This window comes from Ammospiza caudacuta, chromosome 20, assembly GCF_027887145.1.
Source record: "Ammospiza caudacuta isolate bAmmCau1 chromosome 20, bAmmCau1.pri, whole genome shotgun sequence".
NCBI lineage: Eukaryota > Metazoa > Chordata > Aves > Passeriformes > Passerellidae > Ammospiza > Ammospiza caudacuta.
The window spans coordinates 7,645,568-7,670,705 of NC_080612.1; the positions used below are offsets into that span (position 1 = coordinate 7,645,568).

The 25,138-nt window shown below is 47.8% G+C and overlaps 1 protein-coding gene across 1 annotated transcript in view; it reads left to right on the top strand.

Moving 5' to 3' along the window:
* The window catches only part of LRRC75A (leucine rich repeat containing 75A), a 58,060-nt gene extending 33,629 nt beyond the window's left edge, over positions 1-24,431 (top strand). Inside the window, exons 3-4 of the mRNA XM_058817859.1 lie at positions 4,219-4,331; positions 22,345-24,431. Of these exons, the coding sequence (XP_058673842.1) occupies positions 4,219-4,331; positions 22,345-22,930 (699 nt within the window). The 3' untranslated portion in view covers positions 22,931-24,431. The remainder of the gene's footprint in view (positions 1-4,218; positions 4,332-22,344) is intronic.
* The last annotated feature ends 707 nt before the right edge of the window (positions 24,432-25,138 follow it).

The following is a 25,138-nucleotide window of genomic DNA, read 5'->3' on the forward strand; positions in this document are numbered from 1 at the left end:
TTTTTATTTAAGATTGATTGTGAGTGACAGAAATGTGAGAACTGTGTAATAACGCTGGGGAAAAATATAATAAAATCCTGTTGCTTCCTCACAGCCCCCAGACAATGGCTAATTGTTCTAATTTGGGTCACTCCCCTGCTGTGCTGCAGCAGGAATCCTTCACCAGGGCTCTTGAATCATTAACATTGGCCTCTTTTCCACGGTGCTTGGCCCCAGGGCTCTGCCCATCCCCAGAGATTCTGCTCCTGGAGGAGGAGCAGGGATTCATTTCTTAATGAAAACAAATTAATTTGCTGTCACATCTTTATCACCTCCTTTGAGCTCTCTCTCCTTTTGGAGCAGCCCTGAAATCCACTTTGGGGACCCAAATCTTGCCCATGAGGTGATGCAGGGAGGGCAGGCAGTGACCCCAGGTTTATTTACCCCCAGTGGAATCACAGCCCTGCTCATTTCAGGGTTGTTTTTCTCTGGGGAAATCCCTCTGCCCTGCAGAAAAGCCAGGAAGGTGCTCAGGGGTGGTGAAAGGTGCTGGGTGATGCCTCAGCCACGGGGTCTGGACACAAATCCCAGCTCCAGATGTGTGGCTGATGGATCTGTAGGAGCTCAGTGCTCAGGAAAAGGGCACATCCCAGCTTTTTTCCCTTTTTTTCCTGTCAGCAGCATCAGCTGGGAAAGCTGGACTCTTGCGTGTGTGTGGTCTGTCCCATCTCCTCAGCCCTACCATGCAGTTTTCCTCCCACAGTTTGAAAACCAGATAAAAAGTGCACATTCCTACCCCTTGTGTGATGTTAGAGGGGTCACATCTTGTGTGAGGCTTTTCCTGTGTGTTATTTCAGGAGAGTTTGCTGCTGGGATTGGGCTCTGGTGGTGAGAAAATGCAATTTTTGTGCTTGGTTGTTGTCCTTTCCATGGAAAAGGCACTCAGGGTTTCCCAAAACCAGCTCTGTGGGATTCAGGCTGTGCAGGTTGAGGTTTCCCTGCCCTCTGACCACAAAAATCAGCTTTGTATTGACCTTCCATGAGTGATGTGATGCAGACTGATAGAGATGTGGCAGAAAGAGATTTTGGCCTCAATTTTGATGTTGTGGGAAGTGCTTCACCCCTGGAAGCAGCAGGATCTGCCCAAAGGGGTTTGTGGCTTTTTTTTCCATCATTCCTGAGGGTGCTGATGGTGCAGAGATGTTATCCCAAGGCAGAGGGAGCATCCCACAGGAATTCTTGCCATCATCACTCCCCTCATCCCAGGGGTCTCCCCATTCCCCAAGAGGTTCAAACCTTGCCAGCAGGAGCTGGGCTGCTTTTGAAGCTGATTTTAAAGCTGATTTTTACACTGATGCCCTTTCCAAACAAGCTCTTGGGCTCAGTCCCACCAGGGTGTGTGTGTTAGCTCCAATTATTTCCTGATAGATTTGGATCAGGAACAGGGAAAAGCTTTTGTTTGGAGTCCTTGGCGCAACACCAGCAAAGTCTCTTCTCCTGCACAGAAGTTTTGGGGCTGCAGAGGTTTGGGTAAAAACCTGAAAAATTGAGATTCCTGAAGCAGAGAGTTTGTGGGAATGAGATGTGCAGAAGGAGGGAGCCCAGCCTGTGCCTTAGGAGGGCTCTGAAATGGGAATTTTATTTATTATTATATTTATTTTCTTATCACAAAGTTGATAAAGTGTGCAGGAATCATGTGCTCTAAATCATTTATTAAAGCCCCCAAAATAGAAATATCTCAGGATCTACAGGGCTTGGGATGTGAGCTTGTGAAGAAAAAGGGCTGAAAGGGTGGGGATGCTGGATGTGGAGAAAGGATTAAAATATTCCTTGTCCTGCTCCTGTATCAGCATGGATGGGCTGGGTTTGCTTTGGGCTGAATTTTTCAGGAATTGGTTTGATGGGAAGTTAAGGCCTGAGCTTCCCTTGGCCATCTGGAAGGCTTAAGGGAAAAAAAAAACCCTCATCAAAAACCTCAAAAAACCTCATTGGAGAGGCAAGATGGTCATGACACACCTGAACCAGCAAAAATTTGTGGTATTTTTTTTTTTACTTTCTCAGCTTTTCTGCATTCCTCTTGTGAATCATTTCACTTCCCCAACACTTCAGCTGGGATAATGCTGGAGACAGCTTGAATTGTCTCTTGCAGGGTTATTTTGGAGGAAATTTGCAGCACAAAATGCCAGCAATGTCCTTCCCCCTCAGGATTTTAACACTTTGTTTCCTTTTCAACACCGGTTCTTCAGGGAGGCCTCGGAGCTGAAAACCCCCACTCCTCCCTCAGGGTGGATCTGCTGTTTCAGGGGCTGCAATGCTTAAAAATAAAAATAATATTTAAAAAAGCAGATGAAATGAAAGCAGCTGGCACCTGGCAGGTAAAAAAAAAAAAAAAAAAAATTAAAAAATATAGAAAGGTGTCAAAATCTGTGGTGTTTTCTTCTCATGTTGGGGCGGGTGCTTCCACAGCCGGGAAGGTGTTGCTGGCAGTGTTGCCTTCCCAAAATATTTTGAGTCTCTAATTAAAGAATTGCCTGCTTTTCAAGGCTTTCCTGAGGGAAACATGAGGTAAAATCCTGCTTTTCTTTATTTTCTCAGTGTTCATTCCACAGCTTGAGCCTCTCAGGGTTCATCCAGGCCCGGGGTTGGTTTTTGCCACAGGGCCTGCAGTGGGAGAGGAGCTGTGGGGACGCCTGAGGGATGAAATTTGTGGGATGAAAACCCAGATTTTGGGTTCAGCTTGGTGGTGAATGAGGTGTTGAAAAGCAGGGGTTTAAATGTGCTCCTATAAACCCAGATTTCCTGGGCAATTTCTGCCTGAAATCCCCTGGCACTGCTGCCATCAGTGCAGGTGGAGCTGGGCAAGCACCACCCTGGAATTGTCAGGGAAAACATCCTGGAATTACCAGGGAAAACACCCTGGATTTATGAGGGAAAAATCAGCTGGAAAATCAGCTTGTGATTCATGGGAATCACCATGATATATCTGGGAACAAACCCTCCCAATTTATATCAAGGCTTCATTCTTACAGTGGAGTCAAACCCCACAAATCCTGGTTGATATTTCTGCCTCAGCCACATGCAGAGATGTCCTGGCTTTGTGGTTGTTGTGTTTTTTGGTTTTTTTACCCTGAGAAAACCTGCTGTAATTGTTTCCCTGTACACCCCCAAGTGATTTGTCAAAATCCCAATTGCTCCCAGGTAATTCAATATTTATGATGTCTTTATAAGGCTGGTCTTGCTCCACTGATGCAGAGGTGAGGGGGTGAATAAATTGCATAAATTTCATAAATTAGGGGGCAAAATCTGAGCTCTCAGGGAGGATATGAAGGCAGCAATAATTGGCTGTCCAGGCAGAGGAGATACAGAACCTTCCTCAGGATTTTCCCAGAAAATCCTGAGCCATCCCCATGGCTGAGCAGCCCAGACTGACTGTTTATTGTAAGGTTTCATCTTTAATTCCTGTGTCTTCCCTAATGATGTAACATTTTGATAAAACCAGGCAGGCAGCACAAATTGTCGCATTTTGAATGTTTTTTTATCATTATTGATCTTTCAGTCAGGCTCATCTCTGCCTGTGACCTTTCAGAGAGCAAGAGAGGCACTGCAGGATGGGTGGTTGGAATTACTGGAATGCAGATCATCTGTATGAAAATCCTGGGGTTTATTTTATAAAAATAAGGACTGGGTTTTATTTTATTTTACTTTTAGGACCCAAAATTTCTAGACCCAAATCCTTAGAAACTCTCAGAGTTCAAGTTTTTCATCCCAATATCCCTTGGGATGAAAATTTGATCCAAAATCAAGAAGACACCACGTTTCTTCATGTTTTATTTTTCCTAACAATTAAATTTGTGAGATTTTTTCTCTTCCCAAGACTCCATCAGCTCACAAAGCTGCTGGGAAGTGATTTTGGGTGGTACTGAATGGGTGATTTAACCAAATTTAGTCAATCTCTGCCAGATTTTAGTGCTGGAAGCTGTTGTGTGGTGTCAGGTGGTAATGGTGGGATACTAAGGATATGATGATGATGATGATGATGATGATGATAATAATAATAATAGTAGTTCCTGCAGAATCTTAGCACTCAGAGAGGTTTTTTCCCCCTTTCTAGACAGTTTTAAGGGTGGTCCCTCAAGGTTTCCCAGCTCCAGCTGGAGCCGCTCTGGGCTCGGGGCAGCCCCTGGGTGTGGTGGCAGTGCTGCAGAGCTCTCACCCCGTGTCCTTTCCGTGTTTTTGCAGGAAGGGGACTCCCTGGGAGCCATGGAGAAGCTCTGCAGACAGCTCACCTACCACCTGAGCCCCCACTCGCAGTGGAGACGCCAGGGCATCATGAAGAGGAAGCCGCAGTCCTGGTGAGTCCCTGCTGGCTCCCTGTCCCCAGGATGGCCTTGCCACCCCTCGGGCTGGGGACACTGGAGAAGGGAGTTTTCCACAATGGTTTTGGCAAATTTGGGAGCTGCCTGTTGCTCCCTGCAGCCACAGGAGGAACAAATCCACCCTGCTCAGAGCTGGGGTGTCCCAACCTCCAGAATCCTCCTCCCTCTCCAACTCACCAGAATTTCCCCCATTTATGGTTCCTTCATGCTCCCCCAGAGGTGTTTCCCTCTATTTCCATCTTCCTTTCCCTGTTGAACAGCACTTCAGTGCCTGGGGAGGAGGAATGGTCTGGAAAACCCGAGCCATCCATCCTCCAAACATCCCTTGCCTCCCAAACTTCTCCAAGAGCTTCTAATTAGCTGGTAATTAATGTACAGGCACGTGTCACCATGCACACTGTGGCTTGCAGTGCACAGAAGGAATTTTGTTGTTAAAAATAGGGAAAAAATAACCCAAATCCCCTCCTCATCCAGCTCCTCAGCAAAGCATTCCCATCTGGTGTCATCCTGGATCCACAGAGCTGAGAAACCTGTGGCTGAGGCTGATGAGAATGGAAAGGGCTGCTTGTTTTCCTTATGTTGGGCATTATATATTTATTATTTTTGCTTAGGGAAGCGAGAAATAGAAACAAATCTGGGAGAGTCAGGATTTGTATCCAGGTGCTGGCTCGTGGTCCCAGGAGAGTTTTGGTTGTAATGGAGCTGTAGTAGGAATTAATCCAATGAAAAAAATGGGATAGGTAAAGAGAGGGGAGGAATGTGGTCACAGGAGGAAAAAAAGACACAAGGAAATGAAGGATTGAGTGGCCAAATAGGATTAGGAGCACATTTCCCAGGGATCTGGCTTATCATCCTCACAAAGTGATGCCCTGAGAGAGCAAAACGTGGAGAAATATATTTCACTAGCAGCATTAGGAGAAATGTATTTCACTAGCAGTGTTACCTACATTTCTGGTGGGTTTTAAGGTGCATTAATGGCTAAAATCTGCATTTTCCAATAAAGCAGCAGAAACTGGGGGAGTGCTGGAGCTCCCAGGCTGTGTCCTGGGGGCACACGGAGCTGTAATGACCCAGCAGCTCATTAACCCTCCGGGGTTTCCTCTTAATTAGAGTAGGAAATGCTCACCCCTTATCCCCCCATTGTTCAGGTCACTCTGCTGCTACATCCGAGCTCTTCACAGCCCCCAAACCGCCCGAAATCCTTGGAAATGACAGAACCTCGAGCTCTGCTTTGTGCCCCTCTGTCTTTAATTACCAATCGCCGTCCTTAATCCCCAGCCCGGGATCAGCGCGGTGTGAGCCCAGCCTCGTGCCCGAGATTTGCAAGGCTTTATCTGCAGCTTTTCCTTGCAGCAGCCGGGAAATGGCTGAGGTTTCCCGGGGCTTTAGGGGCAGGGATCAGGTTTTGGGATCAGGTTTTGGGATCAGGTTTTGGGATCAGGTTTTGGCTGCCAGCGAGCCCTGAAGTGACCCAGTGCCAACGTGGGCTGCTGGTTCTGCCCCAGCCAGGCTTTGGAGGGTGGGATTTTCCTGCATTTCTGGTTTAGATGCTCTTTTAGGAGGTGGCTGTGAGTTGAACCCTTTGCTGGAAGGTGAAGTCAGTCTTGTGCTGAAGTCTAAATGCCATAAAACAGGGATTTTAGAGTGAGCATCCTGCTCTGGGCTGGGCTTTCCAAGTGCACAGTGGAATTGTGAGCTCCCATTCCCAGGTGCTGGCATTGCCCTGACTCAGCCCTGCTGCCAGGTGTTGCAGGAACTCCCTGATATCACAGATTCACCCTTTTTCATGTGTGTGTTGCAGGGAAAATCTCTTTCCTTTATCCACACCCACATATCCACTGCAGGTGGGAATGGGAAGCAGAGCAGCAGCAGGAGGAGAAGGAGGATGGGCACAGAGGATGGAGCTGATTTTTTGGCCAGGCAGAAGGAGAGAGGCTCTGCTTCCTAATCCCAGCTCCTCCCAGGCTGGGTGTGCTCCCTAAATCCAGGCAGACATCCCCAGCCCTGGCACAGCAGCACCCAAACCTCTGCCAAATGACCTTATTTATTTTTTTGGCACGTTGTAAATCTGTCTGGCTCTCCCTCGCTGTCTCCACGCCCTCCCTCGGAATACATTCAACATCCAGGGATGAAAATCAGGGGAAAGCCAACAGCAGCAGGATGGAGGCAGCCTGCTAAAATCATTTCCCTGTGCCTGGCTCTGCCTGGGGACAGGATTCCAGCCCTGGAATCTCCCTGCTCCAGGAATCTCCCTGCTCCTGTCGGCATCACAAAGGCAAATTGGGAATCAAAGCTCCTGGGAGCAGGAGGTGTTTCCAGGGGAAACCATCCCCGGGGATATCCCGGTAGGAATGAGGCAGGAATGCAGCAGAGAGGATGGGGCAGTGGGCAGCAGCTGAAGGAATATCAAATATTCACGTTGTAACTCCAAATTTACATCAGATAAAACAAATATCTTTCCTTATACACACAATTCTTGTTAATGCCCCTGCACAAAGCAGGAGAAGAATTTAGGGTGAAGCAGCTCAGTTTAAATGGAATTAAATGGGGTCAATCTGGACCTAAATTTGTGGATTTTTTGACCCTGGTGCTGCTCAGAGAAACCCCCAAATGCTCACACCAGGCTGAGCCAATGTGGCATTTTCTGCTCTTTCTAACCCAGTTTTTCATTTCACAGCTCCCAGCCCTCACCTGTGCAAATTCCCCAGTGCTGGCACCTGGGAAGAGCCAGGAGCTGATTCTCTTCTCACTTCTTCTGGGTTTTCCAGGTGGTTTTCCTGAGCTGGGTTTTCCTGAGTTTTCCAGCCTATTCTTTTCTTTGCCACTTGTCCTTTCTGCTGGTGACACCTGTGACTCAGCCTGAACTCCTTTCACCCTCTGATGTGAAATCACCTTGAAAACAGCAGGAAAATGAATAATTTGGGACAGATTTTGGGCATGTGGAGGCTCTGTGAGGCTGTGGCAGATTTAACCCCTGGTTACCTGAGGGTTGGATGTTCTCCATGGCATTTGGCATCCAGGAGCAGAGACCTGTTGGAACAGAAGGTGTTTGGATTTAGAGATGAATTCACAGAGGTTGAGCAGCCTTATTTTGACGGCAGGAATGATCTTTTATCATCCCACTCCTGATTCCATCAGGGACACAAAACATTTCTGTCTTGCAGGAATGCAGGGTGCAGGGCTTTCATGTTGGCAGTGCCTGCTTGCGTTGCTTTACAAAGGAAAAAATTATTAAAAAATGAGTTTTGATGGTGGGAGAAGCCCTTTGGAGAACAAAAGGGAATGTTTGTGGTGGAAATCCTCCTCTGCTGTGGCAGCTGGTGGGTGAGTGAGAGGAGTTGGAGCTCCTGCAACAAAAGGTCCCTTTGGAGCACCCAGCACAAACCCGGGTGGTGGGAGGAGGCTGGAGCAGGGGCTCCTGGCCATTAAAATCCCATTTCTGTGTGTGTGTGTGCTGGAGCTGCTGCAGAGAGCAGGGAATGTGGGAGTGGAGCCTCTGGGATGTGTGTGGGTGATCCCTTCTCCCTGTGCCCATGGATGCCATTCCATGCACATTCTGGGGCTGGCCCAGGGAGCTGAGGGGACACAGGATGCTCCAAATGCTCAGAACTCAGTGGTTTGGGGTGGTGGTGAAGTTTTCCACCTTTTGCAGTGGAAAACAGGCGATTCCCAAACCTCTCTGCTCTGTCCAGCATGGCCTGAGGCTCTGGGGATGGAGAAAAGCAAAGTTCTGGTTCCTGGTGGCTTTCCAGGTTGGGATGCTCAGCCCAGACTCAGACACACTCTCTAATAAATGTCTAAAAGTGATGGGAAGGCCTGGAGTGACACAGAAATGAGCTAAGATTTTTGGGAGAGAGAATGGAAAACCTTTGGGAGACACCTTTGGCTTGGTGGAGTTCCCACAGGGCTCAGCCAGTGTAATAAATTGGGAATATTTCCTGTGCTTTGGCAGAAATGTTTGGGAATTTGTGGTGCTGGAGAGCAGCAGGGAGCTGGTCCCAGCAGGGCTGTGGGATTTGGCAGGTGAGGAGCTTTGATGGGGTTCAGGGCACACAAAGAGGAGAAAAGGAACTTTTTGAGGTACCAATAAGGAGTTGGAATAAAAAGTTGGATGTAATTTTATCCCAGGATTGCCCTTTCCATCACCCCTGTCCTCCTCACCTCTCTCTCCCCTCCATGGCCATGGGGCATTGCCTCCATCTGCCCACTTTGGATTTTTATAGCTACTCAAGATGTGACTTTTCTCTTTCTCTTATGGCTGGGCTGGCAACAAACCCTGATGTGCCCTGTCAGTTCTGTTCCCTCCTCACCCTCTGCTCTGGGCTGCTGCCCTTGAGTTTATTCCCTTTGGCACCTCCCTGCTGCAGCCACAGTCCCACAGTCCCTGCTGTGTCTGTGCTCTCATGGGCTGGGAATGTCCAAGCTGCTCCTTTGCTTTGTGGAAAATCCATATCCCAGGATACCTGAACAGGAGCAGCATTTGGGGCTGGTCCTTTGCATTGAGATTTTTGATTTTTTTGTAGATTTGAGTGGGGTGGGCAGGTTAAACTGGGGTTAAATGTGCCCAAGCTGCTCCTTTGCTTTGTGGAAAATCCATTTCCCAAGATACCTGAACAGGAGCAGCATTTGGAGCTGGTCCTTTGCATTGAGATTTGGGATTTTTTGTGGATTTGAGTGGGGTGGGCAGGTTAAACTGGGGTTAAATGTGTCCAAGCTGCCTCCCAAAGAAAGGGAAAATCCCAACCCTCTGAAACTGGGATGCAGCTCCCTGGAGCTCCTTGTGGTGTAGAAATTCCAATGAATCTTCTCCAAAAATGGTGTTTAATGTGCAAATATCTCCTCTGGCAACCCCAGGGTTTTGTGACCACGGTGAAATGTTTTGTCCTGGTGGGAATTTGGTGTGATGTTGGAGGGGAGAGGAGGAATAAGTCAGCACAGGCTGAGTGGGAAGAAGGGAAGGATTCCATCCAGCTGGAGGTGGATTTCTTGAATGAGAGAGGAATAAAAAGAAAAAAAAGAAAGCTGTGTCATTTTAAAGTTGATAATGTACAGACTAAGAGGCTTTGGTGTTAAATATTTCTCTTTTCAGGCTAGTGGGGTATAAATTCAGGGTGTCCCTGGTTTGTGCTTTATCCCTGGGTTGGGGAGGGGGTGTCAGGCAGGGAGGGATGGACCTGACAGTGCACAGGGATGTCCTGAGCTGCTCCCAGCAGCAAAACAGAGGCTGAAAACCACCCAAGGAATTCCTTTTCCACCCAGTTCTCCCTGCTGGATGATGCTGAAGGGCCCAAAAGCCCAGAGAATTCAGGACAGGCCATTGAACCCCGCTCCAGAGGCTTGGAAGGAAAATGCTGTGATGCTTCTGGTTGAGTTGAAAGAGTCAGAGACTTTTGGCAGGATGAAAGCAGGGCCAGGCTGTGAACAGATGAAATGCCTGGTGTGGGTGAAAGGTGGAATGCTGCAAATCTGGGGGAGTAAAGATCTGTGAGGGCTGTGGTTGAGAAATAATTCTGCAATGTGTGGCTTGTGGCAATTAAAGGAGCTGCCACCATCATGGCTGGAAAAACCTTCTGAGATCAAGTCCACCACTAAGCCAAGATCACATCTCCACATCTTTTAAATGCCTCCAGGTATCCCTTAAATAATTTTAAAGCATAAAGGGAGTTATTGTTGATGATATTCTGGGAAAATTCTGATTTTCCTGTGCTTGTTGCAGTGGGAGCTGTAGGATCTGCCCCCTGCTTCCAGGAAAAACTGAGCAAACCACACCAAGCAGGTGGTGCTGAAATCACTCCTTGCCACTATTTGGCCAGCAGACCAGCAGGTTGGGGTGGAATTGAATTCTTTTTCCAGCTGAGTTTGGCTGGGGGAGAAATCCTCCCTGCCCATGGAGAAGCTGCAGCTGCTGGCACACCTTGCCCAGCCAGGAGCTGGCATTGACCAAGAGCTGCATTTGGAGCTGAGCTGTGAATAATTGATGGCCACTGAAATGCCACCCGGGTTGGTGGCACAGGGCTGGCACATCCAAGGGATTTCAGTGTGTAAAATGAGCCCTTCCCCTGCCCTTTGTGTGGGCTGCCCCAGAATTGAAAGCAATTGACCCAAACTGCAAACCCCGTTCCCCCCAGCCTGATGAATACTGACCCTGACAAAATCTCAAATTGCTTTTGCTGCTCCTGTCAGCCGGAAATGCTGGAAAATAAAGCAGAAACAACCTGAGGCTGGGCTGGGGTGATTTAGAGCAGCAGGACACCCTTCCCCACTTTTCCCTCACACTTTTGCTGCAGCCTAATAAACTTCAGATTTTTAAGGCACTACCTCGATTTCAAGCCCCCTTCATCCTCCTCTTTCCCCTCTCCTCCTGCAGCTTAAGCAAGGAATAATGATAATGTTCCTCCCCTCCCACCTCCTTGCACTTGGGTTCTTGTGCCTCTTTAAATGTGTTTTTTAGTCCTGTGCTTAATTAGAAAAGGCCTTTGATGGTGCAAAGTGTGGGGTTTTAATTTGTTTTTTTTTTGGTAATAATTACTCCTCTGCTTCTGGGCAGAGTGGAAATGAGATTTTCCATGGACACACGGCTGGGATTATTTAAATCCATCCCCACCACTCGGCCCGGTAGAAATTGTTATTAAACGAGGGAATCAGCTGGGAAAATAATTCATCCCCCTGCTTGGAAGTGGTCCAGACACTCTGGGATGATTTATTTTGTCTCAAAACGGCCACTGACTCCTTTTTTTGGGTGCTGAGGGGCAGTTTGGGGCCTGGACGCTGCTCTGTGGGGGAAAGGCATCACTCCCAGCAGCAGAGCCCATTTAATCCCCAGCCAGCCCAGCCTGGCTGTCACCCCGGGCTGGATTTCCCAATTAAAACCATCAAGCTCCGTGATGAAGCTTTGATGGGCGCTTTTTACATTTATTTGATTTCCCCAGCCCTTTCAGGCGGTGAATGAAGGTGTTTAGTGAGCTCATCCATCACTTTAACTCGGTGAGTTCCCACCTCCCACTGCTGCTGCTGCTCTTGGAATGGAAATCATTTAAAATAACGCTGCAAAAAGGGGATGGGGGGGCTGTGTCATCACCAGGGGGTTCTGTCTGTCCCCGTGGGTGACACAAACTGGGGTCACCCCCTTCCTTCATCCTCACACTCCCCTTGGCTCCTGAGAGATGGGGAGGAGGGAAAAAACCAAACCCTCTGGAGCAGCTGAAGCACAGAAGGTTCTTTTGCATCTCAAAAGGGAATTTTGGCACCTCCAGGAAAAAGTCCAAAGCTTCTGGACGCATTGAGGTTTTTGCAGGCCTTGCCAGGCTGTTTTGACACATCCCAGCGTCAGAGGACCCCCAAGGCTGATCCCCTTTGTCCAGCCCAGGGTGCAATATGTTCCTGCAGGTGTTTTCCTCTCTCCTTATCCAGGATTAGCGCCAGCCTGGGGAGCTGGTGGGGTTTTTTTTGGGATGAATCCACCGTGGTGTGCTGCAGGTCCCTCCTCTGGTGCCCTGGGGAGTGAGGATTATCCCTGGGCAGCTCCTGGCCTGGCACAAATGCCCATCTGGAGCCAGTCCTGTCCTGCATCCCCTCCCTGCTTTCATCAGCTGCTGGCCCCTCCAGTGGGGCTCGTTATCCCAAGGATGATGAGCTGGAGATTTGGGGGAAAAAAAGAAAAAAAGGAAAGAAAAGGAAAAAAAAAAAAAAAAAGCATCTGTTGATGTTGATATAATAATATGGACAAATCACTGGGGAAGATTTGAAGATTTGTTGTTGTGCTGATCTTTGCAGCGGCGTTCATTAAACGGTGACACAACCCCTCATCACTGGTGGGTGCAGAGAGCAGAGAAAAAAAGCAAAATATTTGCATTGTTGGAGCAGGGAAGCCAAACAAGGAGAATCCAGGGAAGGTTTTTTGTGGTTTTCCTGCTTGTCCAGCAGAATTTGCAGTGCCTGGGGATGGGGGAGCTGGGCAGTGTTTGCTGCTCGGAGCACAGGATCACATCCCTGCTCTGTTTGCATCTCTGGGGGCAGCTGGAGGCTGAAATCCCCCACCAGCAGGGCAATAACCTGCCAGAAGCAATAGAGAGCTGGGGGAGAGGGAGTTTGCTGTGGGCAGCTCAGGCTGCTCTCGTTGTTGCCTGGATTTTTCCCTTTGTTTGGCTTTGCAGGAATGGCTGCAGTCACTTTCTGGGCTCAGGGAAGGGGATTTCAAATGAAACAACTGCACCAAAAACTGTGCCCAGCAGGAATAGCAACCCCCACAGGGTGCCAGAAACTCAATTCCAACCTCTGCTGCAGTGACAGAGGAGAGGGATGCTACAAAATCCTCTCACTGGAACAGAAGATGAAAAACCACCCCAAAAATCCCTTTTTCTTTAGAAGGCAGCAGCAGTGGGCCAGGTTGTGTCCTGTCATTCCTCACTGGGGGACAGCTGAGGGGACAATGGTGGCTCTGTTCTGCTCAGACCCAGTGTTTGGTGTTAATGGGAAGCAGATGCACCCCAGGGTTGGAAATTCCAACCCAGGGCTCCTTATCCTGGGGCTGCCAAATCCCAGGGACCCCATCCCAACCCCTGGGAGGTTGGGAACAGAGTTTGCTTGGCCAACTGAACCCCTGGGTGCTGAAAACCAGGTGAAACAAAGCTTTTTTTGCTTGACAGATGTACAAATTATGATTTAAAAAAGCTTTTTTGGCTCAATAGATGTACAAATTCTGATTAAAACCTGGCCAAACATCAGGTGAGAGGTTCTTGGCTGCCTCACTGTGTCCATCTCCTCCTCCTTTGGCTGCTGCAGCTCCTCCAGCACAAATCCCTGGATGTTCCTCAGGATGTTCTGTGCTCTGGAGGAGCTTCCTGACCCCTTGGATGGGCTTGGAGGCCACCAGCCCCACATGGGACATCACAGACCCATCCCATGGGCATGTTCCCCAAACCAGATCAGGAGTTTCCCTCTGCTCCATCCCCGTTTGCCTTCACTTGGGCACCAGAGCTGCTGGGATTTTGGTGGGACGGGCAGGATTTAGGGTCCTGCCAAGGATTTTGGGGGAAAAAGGGAGAAATAGGGGGTGATGGCAGCTGCTGGCTGTGGGAACAGTCCCTTGCCAAGGAGGGAGGGGACAGCGGGACCCCGGGAGCCAGGCTGGCTGCTCTCGGGCTCTGGCTCTCATCAGAGCAAGAGGGGACCTCAGCCTGCCTAAACTCTTCCAAATGTGATCTGTGCTCCAAGAAAATAAACATTTTAGGGAAAGCCAAGCCCCAGGCACACATTTTGGCAGCTGATCACTCCCTAATTGCAGGAAGAGCAGTTGGGAGAGGGGTTTTGTTTTTGTTGTTGTTGTTTTTTTTTTTTTGGTTTCTGATGAGAAAACTGGGCTGGAGGATCAGAGTTGAAATTTCTCTCCCCACCCCCAAAAATCCTGGGGTTTTCCCTTTTGTGTGAATGGAATTCAACTTATTTCAAGGAACAGGAAACACAAAGAGCCTCTGCCGAGTGTGAACCTCAAACCCCAGTGAGGGCCTGGATACAGGGAGTTCTCCACACATTTTTGGTTTTGTTTTTTTTTTTTTTTTTTTTGTTGTTTGACAGCACCAGGGGCAGATTTGAGGGCTGGGAGAGGATTTTGGTGAATTGGAGCCGTTGCCTCTCAATTCTGGCTGTTCCTGGGTGTTTCCCCCATCCCAAAGCTCCTGAGGCTCTGGATTGGGATGGGGATAATTAACACCAGCCCCAATTTCTATCGACGTGGCAAAACTCAGTTTGTGGTGAGGGGACAGAGCAGGAGCAGCCACGCTCTGCCCTCACTTGTGGGATCACATCCAGCCTCTAATGGGCTCATTCCTTCCAAAAATCAAACACAGCACCAACAAAACCAAAGGGGGAGGCTGGAATTATGGATTTTAGGGAAATCTCCATCCTGCTTTTCCAGAAAAATGCAGGAGTCCTGGCCAGCACTGCTGTTCTCCATCACATCCCTCTCCCTTTTCATTTTCCTCCTCTTCTTTCGCTTTTTTTACACTGCTGGCAGCCAGTTGGGTGTTTTTATGAGCAAATTATTCGGAATTTCTTTTCCTGTGGCCTCTTCCCTCTGGTTCCTGAGGGCTGCAAATGGATTTAAAGGTCCTTTTCCTAACCAGCCCTGCTTCCTCTCTCCTTAGTGGGGAATTGCTCATGTAAATCCAGCATTATTTGGGTACTTTTGTATCTCTTCAATCATAAAAGTCCCTTTCCAAGAGCCTTTCCAGCCTTTTTTTCCCCTCCTGTGCTAGAATGTGAAGAAAATGCTGTTTGTTTTATGGCAAACTCTCATTTATTGTAACACAAATCCTTATTTTGGGCCAATTCTCTTCCAGGGAGTCATTTCCAGAAGCAACGAGCCCAGGATGTTTTCCTTTGAATTGCTGATTGCTTTTCTCTGTGCAAATTGCCTCTCCTGTAAAATCCAGGTTCTATCAGCTGCAGCTCCTTATTCCCCTGGAGTGGAGTTTGCTGGGAAAATTCCAGCAATTTCTGTATAAAATCAGAGGTTTGGGAGCAAATTGGATCGTTGGGAGGTTGATATAAATACATTTTATTTTGGGGAGGATGGGATAGGAAAATGGAGCTCTCCAACAGCAGCAGATTTACTTTTATTTTTTTTCCCCACTAAATTAAATAGAGTTATAATTATAGCAAAGCATTTTGATTGCTCCCAAGTGTTTATTTTTAGCATTTTGTTTAGCAGGAAATAAAAACAAATTGAGAAGGGGGGAGGAATGATGGTTCTGAAACAGAGCAAGGAGCTTTCCCTTCCCTCCCCATCCCAACCTGCATGCAATTGAGTTGTATGCAAATGAGCTGTATTCAAATGAGCTGCATGCAAATGAGTTGCTAATTGTCCCTGCTGGAGATATTGATGGGGGGATAGCAGAAATCCAATTTCTGAGCAGCTCCCGGCTTTTCATGGGGTCCCTTTGCTGAGGGACACTGAGGGACAGGGGAGGGACAGGGGGACAAGGTGGTGGCATTTCCATGGGATCATCCTGGGACAGCCCTCCCAGGTCAGGGAGTCCAGCAGGACCCCAGACACTGCTCTTGGGTGACATTGTGAGGTGACACTGCTCTGTGAGGGGACACTGTTCTGTGGGGTGATGTTTTTGGGTGCCACTGCTCTGTTGGGTGCCACTGCTCTGTGAGGTGTCTCTGCTCTGTGGGATGTCACTGATCTGTGGGATGACATTTTTGGGTGACATTGCTCTGTGAGGTGACACTTCTCTGTGTGGTGACGCTGCTCTGTTGGGTGACACCTCTCTTGGGTGTCCCTGCCCTGTGAGGTGACACTGTGGAGTGTCCCTGCCCTGTGAGGTGACACTGTGAGGTGTCCCTGCTCTGTGAGGTGTCCCTGCTTTGTGGGGTGTCCCTACTCTATGGAGTGACACTCTGGGGTGTCCCTGTTCTGTGGGGTGTCTCTGCTCTATGAGGTGACACTGTGAGGTGTCTCTGCCCTGTGAGGTGACACTGTGGGGTGTCCCTGCTTTGTGAGGTGACACTGTGGGGTGTCCCTGCTCTCTTGGGTGTCCCTGCTCTATGAGGTGACACTGGGGGCTGTCCCTGCTCTGTCCCTGCTCTCCAGTGTCCCTTTGTCCCACAGCCCGAGGTGGAGCCTTGTGGCTGTGGGAGTGGCCAGCCCTCACCCAGGATAGAATTCCCTCTCCTTGGGGTTTTAGGTTTTGGGTTTTAGGTTTGTACCTGTGCCTGTCCCCATGGAGGGGCTGGTTTGGGTCCCTGTGTGTCCCTGTGGGTCCCTTCCAGCCCAAAGCATTGCATGGATCAGAGCTGTCAGCCACAGCTCCTGACTCTGATCCTGCTGGCCAGGATTTATGGATGGAGCCCTCCCAGGAGCCCAGAATTCCCTTTTGCCATCCAAACCCCTGGCCTGGAGCTTGGTGTGGAGCCAAGGGAAACAGGGATTTGGGGATTTGGGGATTTGGGAAGCTGTGAGGGCACAGAACAGCACAGGAGGTCACTGTGGGGTCCTGCTGCCATAGGAACAATTTTAGCTTTCCCTCCAGGTTTGCTTTTAAGGTGCTTCAAAATTCCTGTGCTGAATCCAAGGAGCAGCCCAAACTGTTTGGGGATATTTATTTATTTATTTTCAATATGCTGTTTAGGGTTGTGATTCCCACAGAGCATTCCCAGCAGGCACAATCATTTTATAAACACATTAAAGTTAATTTTGATGTCACATTTCAGGGCCAGGCTGAGCAACCTGCCCTTCCTACCCTCCAAAACCCAGCACTCTGCAGGAGGAGCAGGCTGGAATTTGGGCAGCACAGGGATGATGTTGTAACAGGGATTTTGGGAGTTTCTGACATGAAAAGTGCAAACCTTGGCAAAACTGGGAAAGCTCTTGGAACAAGAAGAGAGCACAATAATTAATCCCCACTGGTGCTTTCTTACCAGCAAAGACTTAGGAATTTTTAATGAATTTATTGGTAAGCTCAAAAGGAGCTTTAAAGTTCCATATTTTGAAATTTATGTATTTTAAAAATCCTCTTTACCCTGAGAGTCTCTGAGGAGGGAAGTCTTTCCAAGCTGTGGGGAACAGAGGCTTTAAACTGTGCTGTTTATAAACCTTTTTTATAAACCTTTGTGACCACAGAGCTGGGGCAGCTCAGGAGCAATCCCAGCAGTGCCCACACTGGGTTTGTGTAAAATTCAGTAAAAAAAAATGATGAACCCAAAGGAGGAATTTCCTGGCTCTAAATTTTGGAGAATTTGGCAACTCCAGTTCTGGTCACTCCATTTGGGTGAACTGCAGAATTTTGATTGCTCCTCAATACCAGTCAGTCCACAGCCAATTTTTTATTTCTTTATTTATTTTTAAATCCTACCACAATTTTGGATGTTCTCAGCCACAGCAGTGCCCTGTCCACCTGGGACCTCCACAAAGTCCTTGATCTCAGGGCTATCCCATGGCTGCAGGTTAATTTGAGCTCCTTTTATGCCCTAAGAATTCAGTCTTTCAGCATCAGGAGGTGTCCTCAGATCCTGCATTAAGAGGGGTGAAAAAAGAGCATTTAATTATCATTTCTGTTTCATTCATCCTCATTATATTGATATATTTTATAATATATAAATAAAATATAAAATAATAATATATAATATAAAATATAAATATAATATAAATAAATAAATACTATACTATAATATATATACTGTAATATACTATAATATACTATACTATAATGTAATATACTATAATATAATGTAATATAATAGAATATAATATAATAATTAATATAATAAATAACAATAAATCAATACAATAATATTATACAAAATAATAATATATAAGTATAATATGAAATAGTACAGGCTATTTAATATACAATATGTTATTATCAAGTCACATTCCCTCTTTCAGCTAAATAATTATGTAATAGTTATTTATTATTCAAGACAAATAATCAATAAAAATGTATTTATTTGTCTTGATTCCTCCTCTGAGGGTGGGGATTCTCAGGCCTTTACTCACAATTCTCACTGATTTTGCAGCATTTGTTTGTATTCCTTCCTTTCCCAGTCTCTACTCCAGTGTTTGCCATCGTTTGGCGCAGGGATTTTGAAAAAAGATTCAATGCTGATCCTTGCTACCACCATTATTTCAGGACAAATCTTTTATCTCAGGATTTTACCTTTCTTTTGTTGCGTTGGATTTTTTTGGGTGACTCATTACACCCACTAATGTTTCACTGACATTTTCAGAAATACTTTTCTCACCAGGTGTCTCTCCAAATTCCTTGCTGGAATTCCTCACTCTCTGGGGCTGCCTCTTCATTTTCCCTGAGCTGTTCCTTTGCAGGGAATTGGGCTGAACATCCCAATTTTCCTTCAGCACACGACACAAGTCACGATTTGTGCAGTGCTTGAGAGCAGTGCCATGAATTTAAAGCAGGAGGAAACCCCTTTCTTTTCATTCCCTTTGATCTGAACATCAATATTTCTGTTTATGACAACATTTTCTGATCTGATTCCATGGCACAGAGCTTTCAGCTCAGCGTGAGCGTGGATAAATCAGCATCCTGCCAGTGTGGAGCTTAGGGAAGGGCTCTATTCCCAATCCTGGTGTTATATTGGGCAAAACCCCAGCTTGGGGGGGAAGAAAAAAATCAGTGTTTTCCCTGTGGAACAGCCTTGTAAAATGTGAGGATGAAACCAAGTGGGTGTAACTGATCCCCCACTAAAGCTCACAGGGATTTGTTTAATGGTTAAGATTTTCCTCCTGGGATTTGGGGCCAATTTTCTGGCAGGGCTGGGAGCTTTTCCAGCTGTTTGTTAACATAAATATCCCTCTTATTTCCATGTTCTGCCTCAGAACTGCTTGGATGCAATCCTGTTTGGGGTTTGTTTGCTTGGCTCCCCAGGGACAGGAGGGCAAAGCCTCCCCCAGGAGCAGCCCAGGCCACTCTGACCTGGGGGTTCAGGGGATCTTTGTGCTCATCTGCAGGGTGAAAAGGCAGCTTGGAAAGGGAATCAGTCAATCTGTTCCACTGGGGATCTGCTAAATCCCTCTCAGGGGGAAAGGATGGAACCCCAGGGAGAAATCCCCTTTTCCTGCCTGGCAGAAATCCCATACATGCTCTGAGGGAAAGAACAAATGTGCAGCAATAATGAAAGCAGATGAAAATAGGAAAAAAAAAAAAATACAGCTGTCCTGAAGCTGTCCCCATTCCCCCTTTGTTGTCTCCTTAACTTTGCTTATTTAAGGCCACACCAGACATCCCACAGGAAAAAATGGATAAAACCAGGATCAAGCCCTGGCTGCTGTGCCGATAAATGGTTATCACTGATTCCCAGGGGTGCTCTGTGCTTTATTTGGGGGTGAGATGCTGCTTTGGTGCTCAAAGGCTGCAAGACAAGAGGGATTTGGGGTTTTTTGCTGGGCAAAACTTGTTACTGAGGCATCACCTTGATCCCACATGGGGCTGCTCCCAAAAATGATGTGGCTGCAGATGTCCAAGAGAAACAGCTGCCAACACCAAAGTACAGCTCTGGATGTGGAGTAGCTCTGGATTTAACTGGTACTCAACTCATGGGCATGGATTTTTGGGGTAAAACTCCCCTTTTTTGCCTAATTTGGAATCTCTGGGCAGTCATCCCTCATAGGCAGCTTGGAAAAAACTCTCCCAGAGGAGTCAGAGCAGCAGCATCACAGAATTCTCCACAGCATCATTCCTTGGGCAGCTCAGGAGACACCTGAGGCCACCAAGCTGACACAGCAGTCACAGAGCTCCTTCCACCCCCTCAGGCATCCAGGATAATTCATTAAAAACATCCTCAGCACATGGTTTGCCAGCAGGGCTTTGCTGGAGATAAAGTGACCTGTGAAAGTCCAGCCTAGCTCGTGCTCATAAATCTCTGAGATTGTGAGAATTCATGTATTTATCTGAGGGTTAATGTATTTATCTGAGGGTTAATGTATTTATCTGAGGGTTTCTTGTAGACCTCTAGAAAGGAGAGAACAGTTCTCACACACTGGCAATGAAGTCAAACCACCCTGGAATTGTCTGAGCTTCCTTTTCTAAGCTTGGGGTCTCAGTTTCCCACCTGTGCAACTGAGAGGACAAAAATCTTGTCCTGCTGCTCAAGGAGCTTCCTAGGGGAAAATGTCCCACAGCAATTCCTGCCTGTCTAACCAAGGGCTTCCTCACCCTTTTAAAAGCAGCAGGAAAGGCTCTGAAAAGCCAGGATAGCCTCTTTATGCCAGGGGTGGTAAAAATGAACTTTGCACTCCTGGAGGATGGGGTTGGGATGTGGGTTCCTCATGAAACAGCCCTGGAATGTCCCAGTGACCCCCAGCAGCACAGACACCCTGCAGAAGAGCTGCTGGAAAAGGGACAATGCCCTTTTCTGCCCCAGAGATGGGGCAGCTGAGAGGTGTTTTAAAAACTTTTATTCCATTTTCAGTCTCATGAGAAGGGTGAGACAATGCAGGTGTTAAAATTCATGCCATCACAATCACAGGCAAACTATTTTTAAATTACAATGCATTTATAAGTTTCTTGGTCTATCAGCTTCTTGCTGTGCCATGCCTTAAAGGCAATAATCTAAAACAACCCCTCATGGATGCCACTACAGTGCATCTTTCATAGTTCTGTTTCTCCAAAGTATCCAGTCTGATTTGCAAGGCCATCTTCTGAAACTTTTTTGTAGCTCCATTTCTCTCTCAACAATGTCTGTCCTATTCCATGGCATTTCTAAGTCAGCATTTCTTATCTCAAGGTTTGCACACTGTGTGGGCCTTGTGTCAGCCCTGAGAACTCTCCACAAACCCATTTCCCACAGTCCTCCATCCATCCCAGCTGAAATCCTCCAGGAAACCTCTCCATAACTCCTTGCTGGACAAGAGCCTTTCCCTGCCCCAGAGATGGGGCAACTGAGAGGTGTTTTGAAATCTTTTATTCTGTTTTTAGTTTCATGAGAAGGGTGAGACAATACAGGTGTTATAATTCATGCTATCACAATTAGAAGCTGACTATTTCCTAATTATAATGTAATTATAAATTATAATACATTACATAATTATCTAAAAATCAATTTCCCACAACTCCCGTCCTTGCCTGTGGGTTTTCTGTATTTATTTTCTAACTCTGTTGAAGTCAGGATGGAAGGCACTAGAGGGGGTAGTTCATGTTTGGACTCAGGTGTTTATTATTTCTTATCAGTGAAACAGCTCCACAGCCATGAGTTCTTTCATGAGCAAGGCACAAAATGGCAAACTGTCTCTTGTTACGAGGTCTTCTAAGACTAAACCATCCAATTAAGAAATGACACCTGGATTATTTTCCCTTTTAACCCAATAACTGATCCCTCAAAGCCCAAAGTGTGGATTTTCTGTCCAATTACAAAACACCACCCAAACCCATGAAGAAGAAGGAAGAAGAAGGTAAAGAAGAACAACTTGTCTCTGCTGTAAAACTTCCATCTTGCTTCATATTTATTTCTAAATTCTAAAACCCCAAACTCTAAGTTTTCCACCCTGTGATGTTACACGGTGGAAATCTGGAATAACCAACTCCACACCTGTGATCCCAGTGCTGTTAGTCAGTTTTGGAAGTCTTCTCCACACCTGAGGTCAAATGCAGTGTTCTCTTGTGGTTCTCCCGACATTCCCTTGTGGGTCTGTGCCTTTCAGCACACAAAGGTTCAAATTCTCACACCCAGGCTCCCACACTTCCCTCTCATCAGTGCTGCCCCCAAGCAGAGCCAACCCCATCCTCACTTGTCTCTGCTCTAAAATTTCTATCTTGCTTCATATTTATTTATATTGTAAAACTCCAAACTTTTAAGTTTTCCACCCTGTGATATTACAGGGTGGAAACCTGTAACAACCAACTCCACACCTGTGATCCCAGTGCTGTCAATCAATTTTGGAAGCCTTCTCCACACCTCAGGTCAAGTGCAGTGTTCTCTGGTGGGTCTGTGCCTTTCAGCACAGAAAATTTCAAATTCTCACAGCACAGAAAGTTTCAAATTCTCACACCCAGGCTCCCACACTTCCCTCTCATCAGTGCTGCCCCCAAGCAGAGCCAACCCCATCCTCACTTGTCTCTGCTCTAAAATTTCTATCTTGCTTCATATTTATTAATATTGTAAAACTCCAAACTCTTAAGTTTTCCTCCCTGTGGTCTTACAGGGTGGAAATAACCAACTCCACACCTGCAATCCCGGTGCTGTCAATCAATTCCCAAACTCTTAGTTCTCTAAGTTCTCCACCCTGTAACATCACAGGAATAACCAGCCAAAATCTGGAATAACCAACTCCACCCCTGCGATCCCAGTGCTGTCAGTCAGTTTTGGAAGCCTTCTCCACACCTGAGGTGAGGTGCAGTGTTCTCTGCTGGGTCTGTGCCTTTCAGAAAGTTCCAAATTCTCACACCCAGGCTCCCACACTTCCCTCTCAGCAGCGCTGTCCCCAAACAGATCCACCCCTCATTAACCCCTTCCTCGCCTCCCCCCGCAGCTTGAAGGCCGTGCTGATGGGGAAGCCCCAGGACAACACCGTGGACTTGTCGGGGATCCCGCTGACCCTGAAGGACCTGGAGAGGGTCACGTCGTACCTGGAGCACAGCTCGGAGCACATCGACACGGTGGAGCTGTGCTTCACCGAGCTCACGGACGAGATGCTGCTGCAGCTGCTGCCCGCCCTCTGCGGGCTGCCCCGCCTCACCACGCTGGCGCTCAACGGCAACCGCCTGACCAAGGCCATCCTCAGGGACCTCACCGAGACCCTCAAGGACCCCAAGAAGTTCCCCAGCGTCACCTGGATCGATCTGGGCAATAATGTGGATATTTTCTCGCTGCCCCAACCCTTCCTGGTGAGCCTGAAGAGGCGTTGCCCCAAGCAGGGGAATTTGCCGACCATCCTGGAGTTTGGGGAGGGTCAGGTCAGTGATTTGGAGGGGCAGGAGGGGCTGGGGGACAGCCAGGAGGAGCTGAGGGCTGGGCCAGGCCAGGCTGGCAGCACGGACTGGGTGCAGATGGACAGAACAGCCCAGGCTGGGGAGCTGCCTGGCCCAGAGCAAGGGGCAGCCACAGCACAGACATGATGTCCAGCCCCTGGGTGGGCACCTTGAGCAAGGATGACTTCAAACCTCAGAGCTGGGGGAGTTCTGTTCCCACTCCTGGGTGCTCCAGGAGTCCCAGTGCTGCCTTCCCCCTGTGCCACGAACGTCAGTGATTTCCTTCTGGAAGAACACATCAAAGTGATCACGTGGAGTGTTTGTATTTCCTAACAGCTGGCCAGGTGTTCTGAAGCATTAGTGGTGTGCTGTGCTTTTGGCTCTCTCAGAAATGCATCTCCAAGGGGCTGCAGAACCTCAGAAGGGCAAGAGAGGGGAGCAGGGAGGTGCCCAGGCTGTGCAGGGAAAGGCTCCCTTCCCTCAGTGCTGCATCTCAGCTGCTCCCCACGTGGGATGGACAGACAGCAGCCACCCCAAAGGGACCTGCCTGGGATAAACCTTCAATCCTTCCCACTCCTGACTTCAGGAATCACTGGTGAGAGGCCTGGCTCCTGAGATACAACAAAAACCTGCTCAGACACAAAGCAGGGCTCAAAAACCTGCTCAGACACAAAGCAGGGCTCAAAAACCTGCTCACACACCAACCCGGGGTGTTCCTGTCAGTATTGTGAGCCCAGCCCAGAGGCAGAGCTCTGTTTTCCTGGGGCAGGGTTAAATCCCAGCCTGCAGCGTGCCTGGACACCACCCTCACCTCCAGCCTTACCAAAACCAGGCTGGCACCTGTGCCTGCCCAGGATTTATCCAGTAAAACCCAGTTTCCCACCAGCTCTAAAAATTCCTGAGCTTTTAATGGGAGGGACACACAAATCCTGGAGTCAGGGCTCAGGAGCATCACTGACAAAAAGAGACCACGGCACTGAAGGGTTAAAAAAGGTAAAACAAGCCTGGGGTTCATCCCCTGTCACTGCCACACAGCCAGCTGGGATTTAGAGCCCTAGAAAGCCTTGGGGTCCCTTGGCCATGGCTGTTGCCCCCTGGACCAGAAGTGCTTTGTTCCCAGTTTTTTCCAAGCCAGGGCTTTGGTTTTATTTTGTGGGAAATGGATCAGCCCAGAGCAGCACGGCTGGAATGGGCACTTTGGCTTTTTGGAACCAGAATTTCACTGGATCCCAAAGCTGGGGCAGGGCAGGAAAGTGGGGAAGATTCCTCTCTGTGTTCCAGGAGCAGAGCTGACTCCCTTTGCAGGGGGAGCCTCTTTGCCCCAAGCCCTTCCCTGAGCAGCTCCCAGCAGAGATTCCAGCTTGGCTGTTTTGGGTGCAAACAGATTTTTGGTCCCATTGGCTCTGTCCATTTTTCCAGAGGGGATTCAGGCTGCCAGTGGTTGTTTGTCCTCCATTTGCAAGAAGGTAACTTAGGAAAAACTCTGCTACTTTTAATACATTTGGCAACGGTCAGTATGATTTGCATGTATCCAAGCCTTTTTTCCTTATTGTTTTTTTTTAAATTCTAACTCTTTCCAACAGGCATGAAAAAAAAACCTAAAAAACCAAACTTTCCAGTGAATATGGAATATTTCTGTTTGAAATAAAGGAGCTATCCATAAACAAAATAAATGATAATGTTTAATAAAGGCCCAGTATTGAATTTTCCCTCTGTCCAGGTTGAATGCCCAGGAGAAAGCCAAGGACAGGCAGTGCTTAGAGCTGCTGCTCTGGCTTCTTCAGGGGGCTGAGAAATAAAGAGCTCAGTTTATGGGCTGGATTTATCAGGGTGGGCATAAGCTGGACACAGAAGCATCATAAAAGAATCTTTTAAATTTTAAATATTGCCAAAATAAAATAATGTGGGAGAAAGGAAGGCTGAGAGTGGTGGTGCTCCAGAGGGTGTTGATCTCCTGAAGGCAGAAATGCTCTTTATTGCAGCAGGGGCTCTGTCCCAGCAACAAACCATGGGGGCCAAGGAGCTGGGGGAACATAGGGGGATTTAATCAAGAATAAGATTTCTCTTTGCAGAAAAAAAGAAAAAAGAAACTGCAGCAATTTCTTCTTTCTACCCAGGTACCTCAGTACTGGGCTCTGCTCCTCATGCACAGCTCAAGCCCCTCTGCCTGTTTAAATTATTTAAATCACAAGCTCCTTGCTGCAAGGATTTTATTCCCTGCTAAGTGTTTGCACAGGACCCAGGGCCTGAGGAGCTGCCTGGACCCCCCAGTTCACAAATTCCCAAACCAGAGGCACTTTGCATTTAGAGTGAGCTCTGCATCCTTTATTCCTGCCTTGCTCCATTCCCTCACAG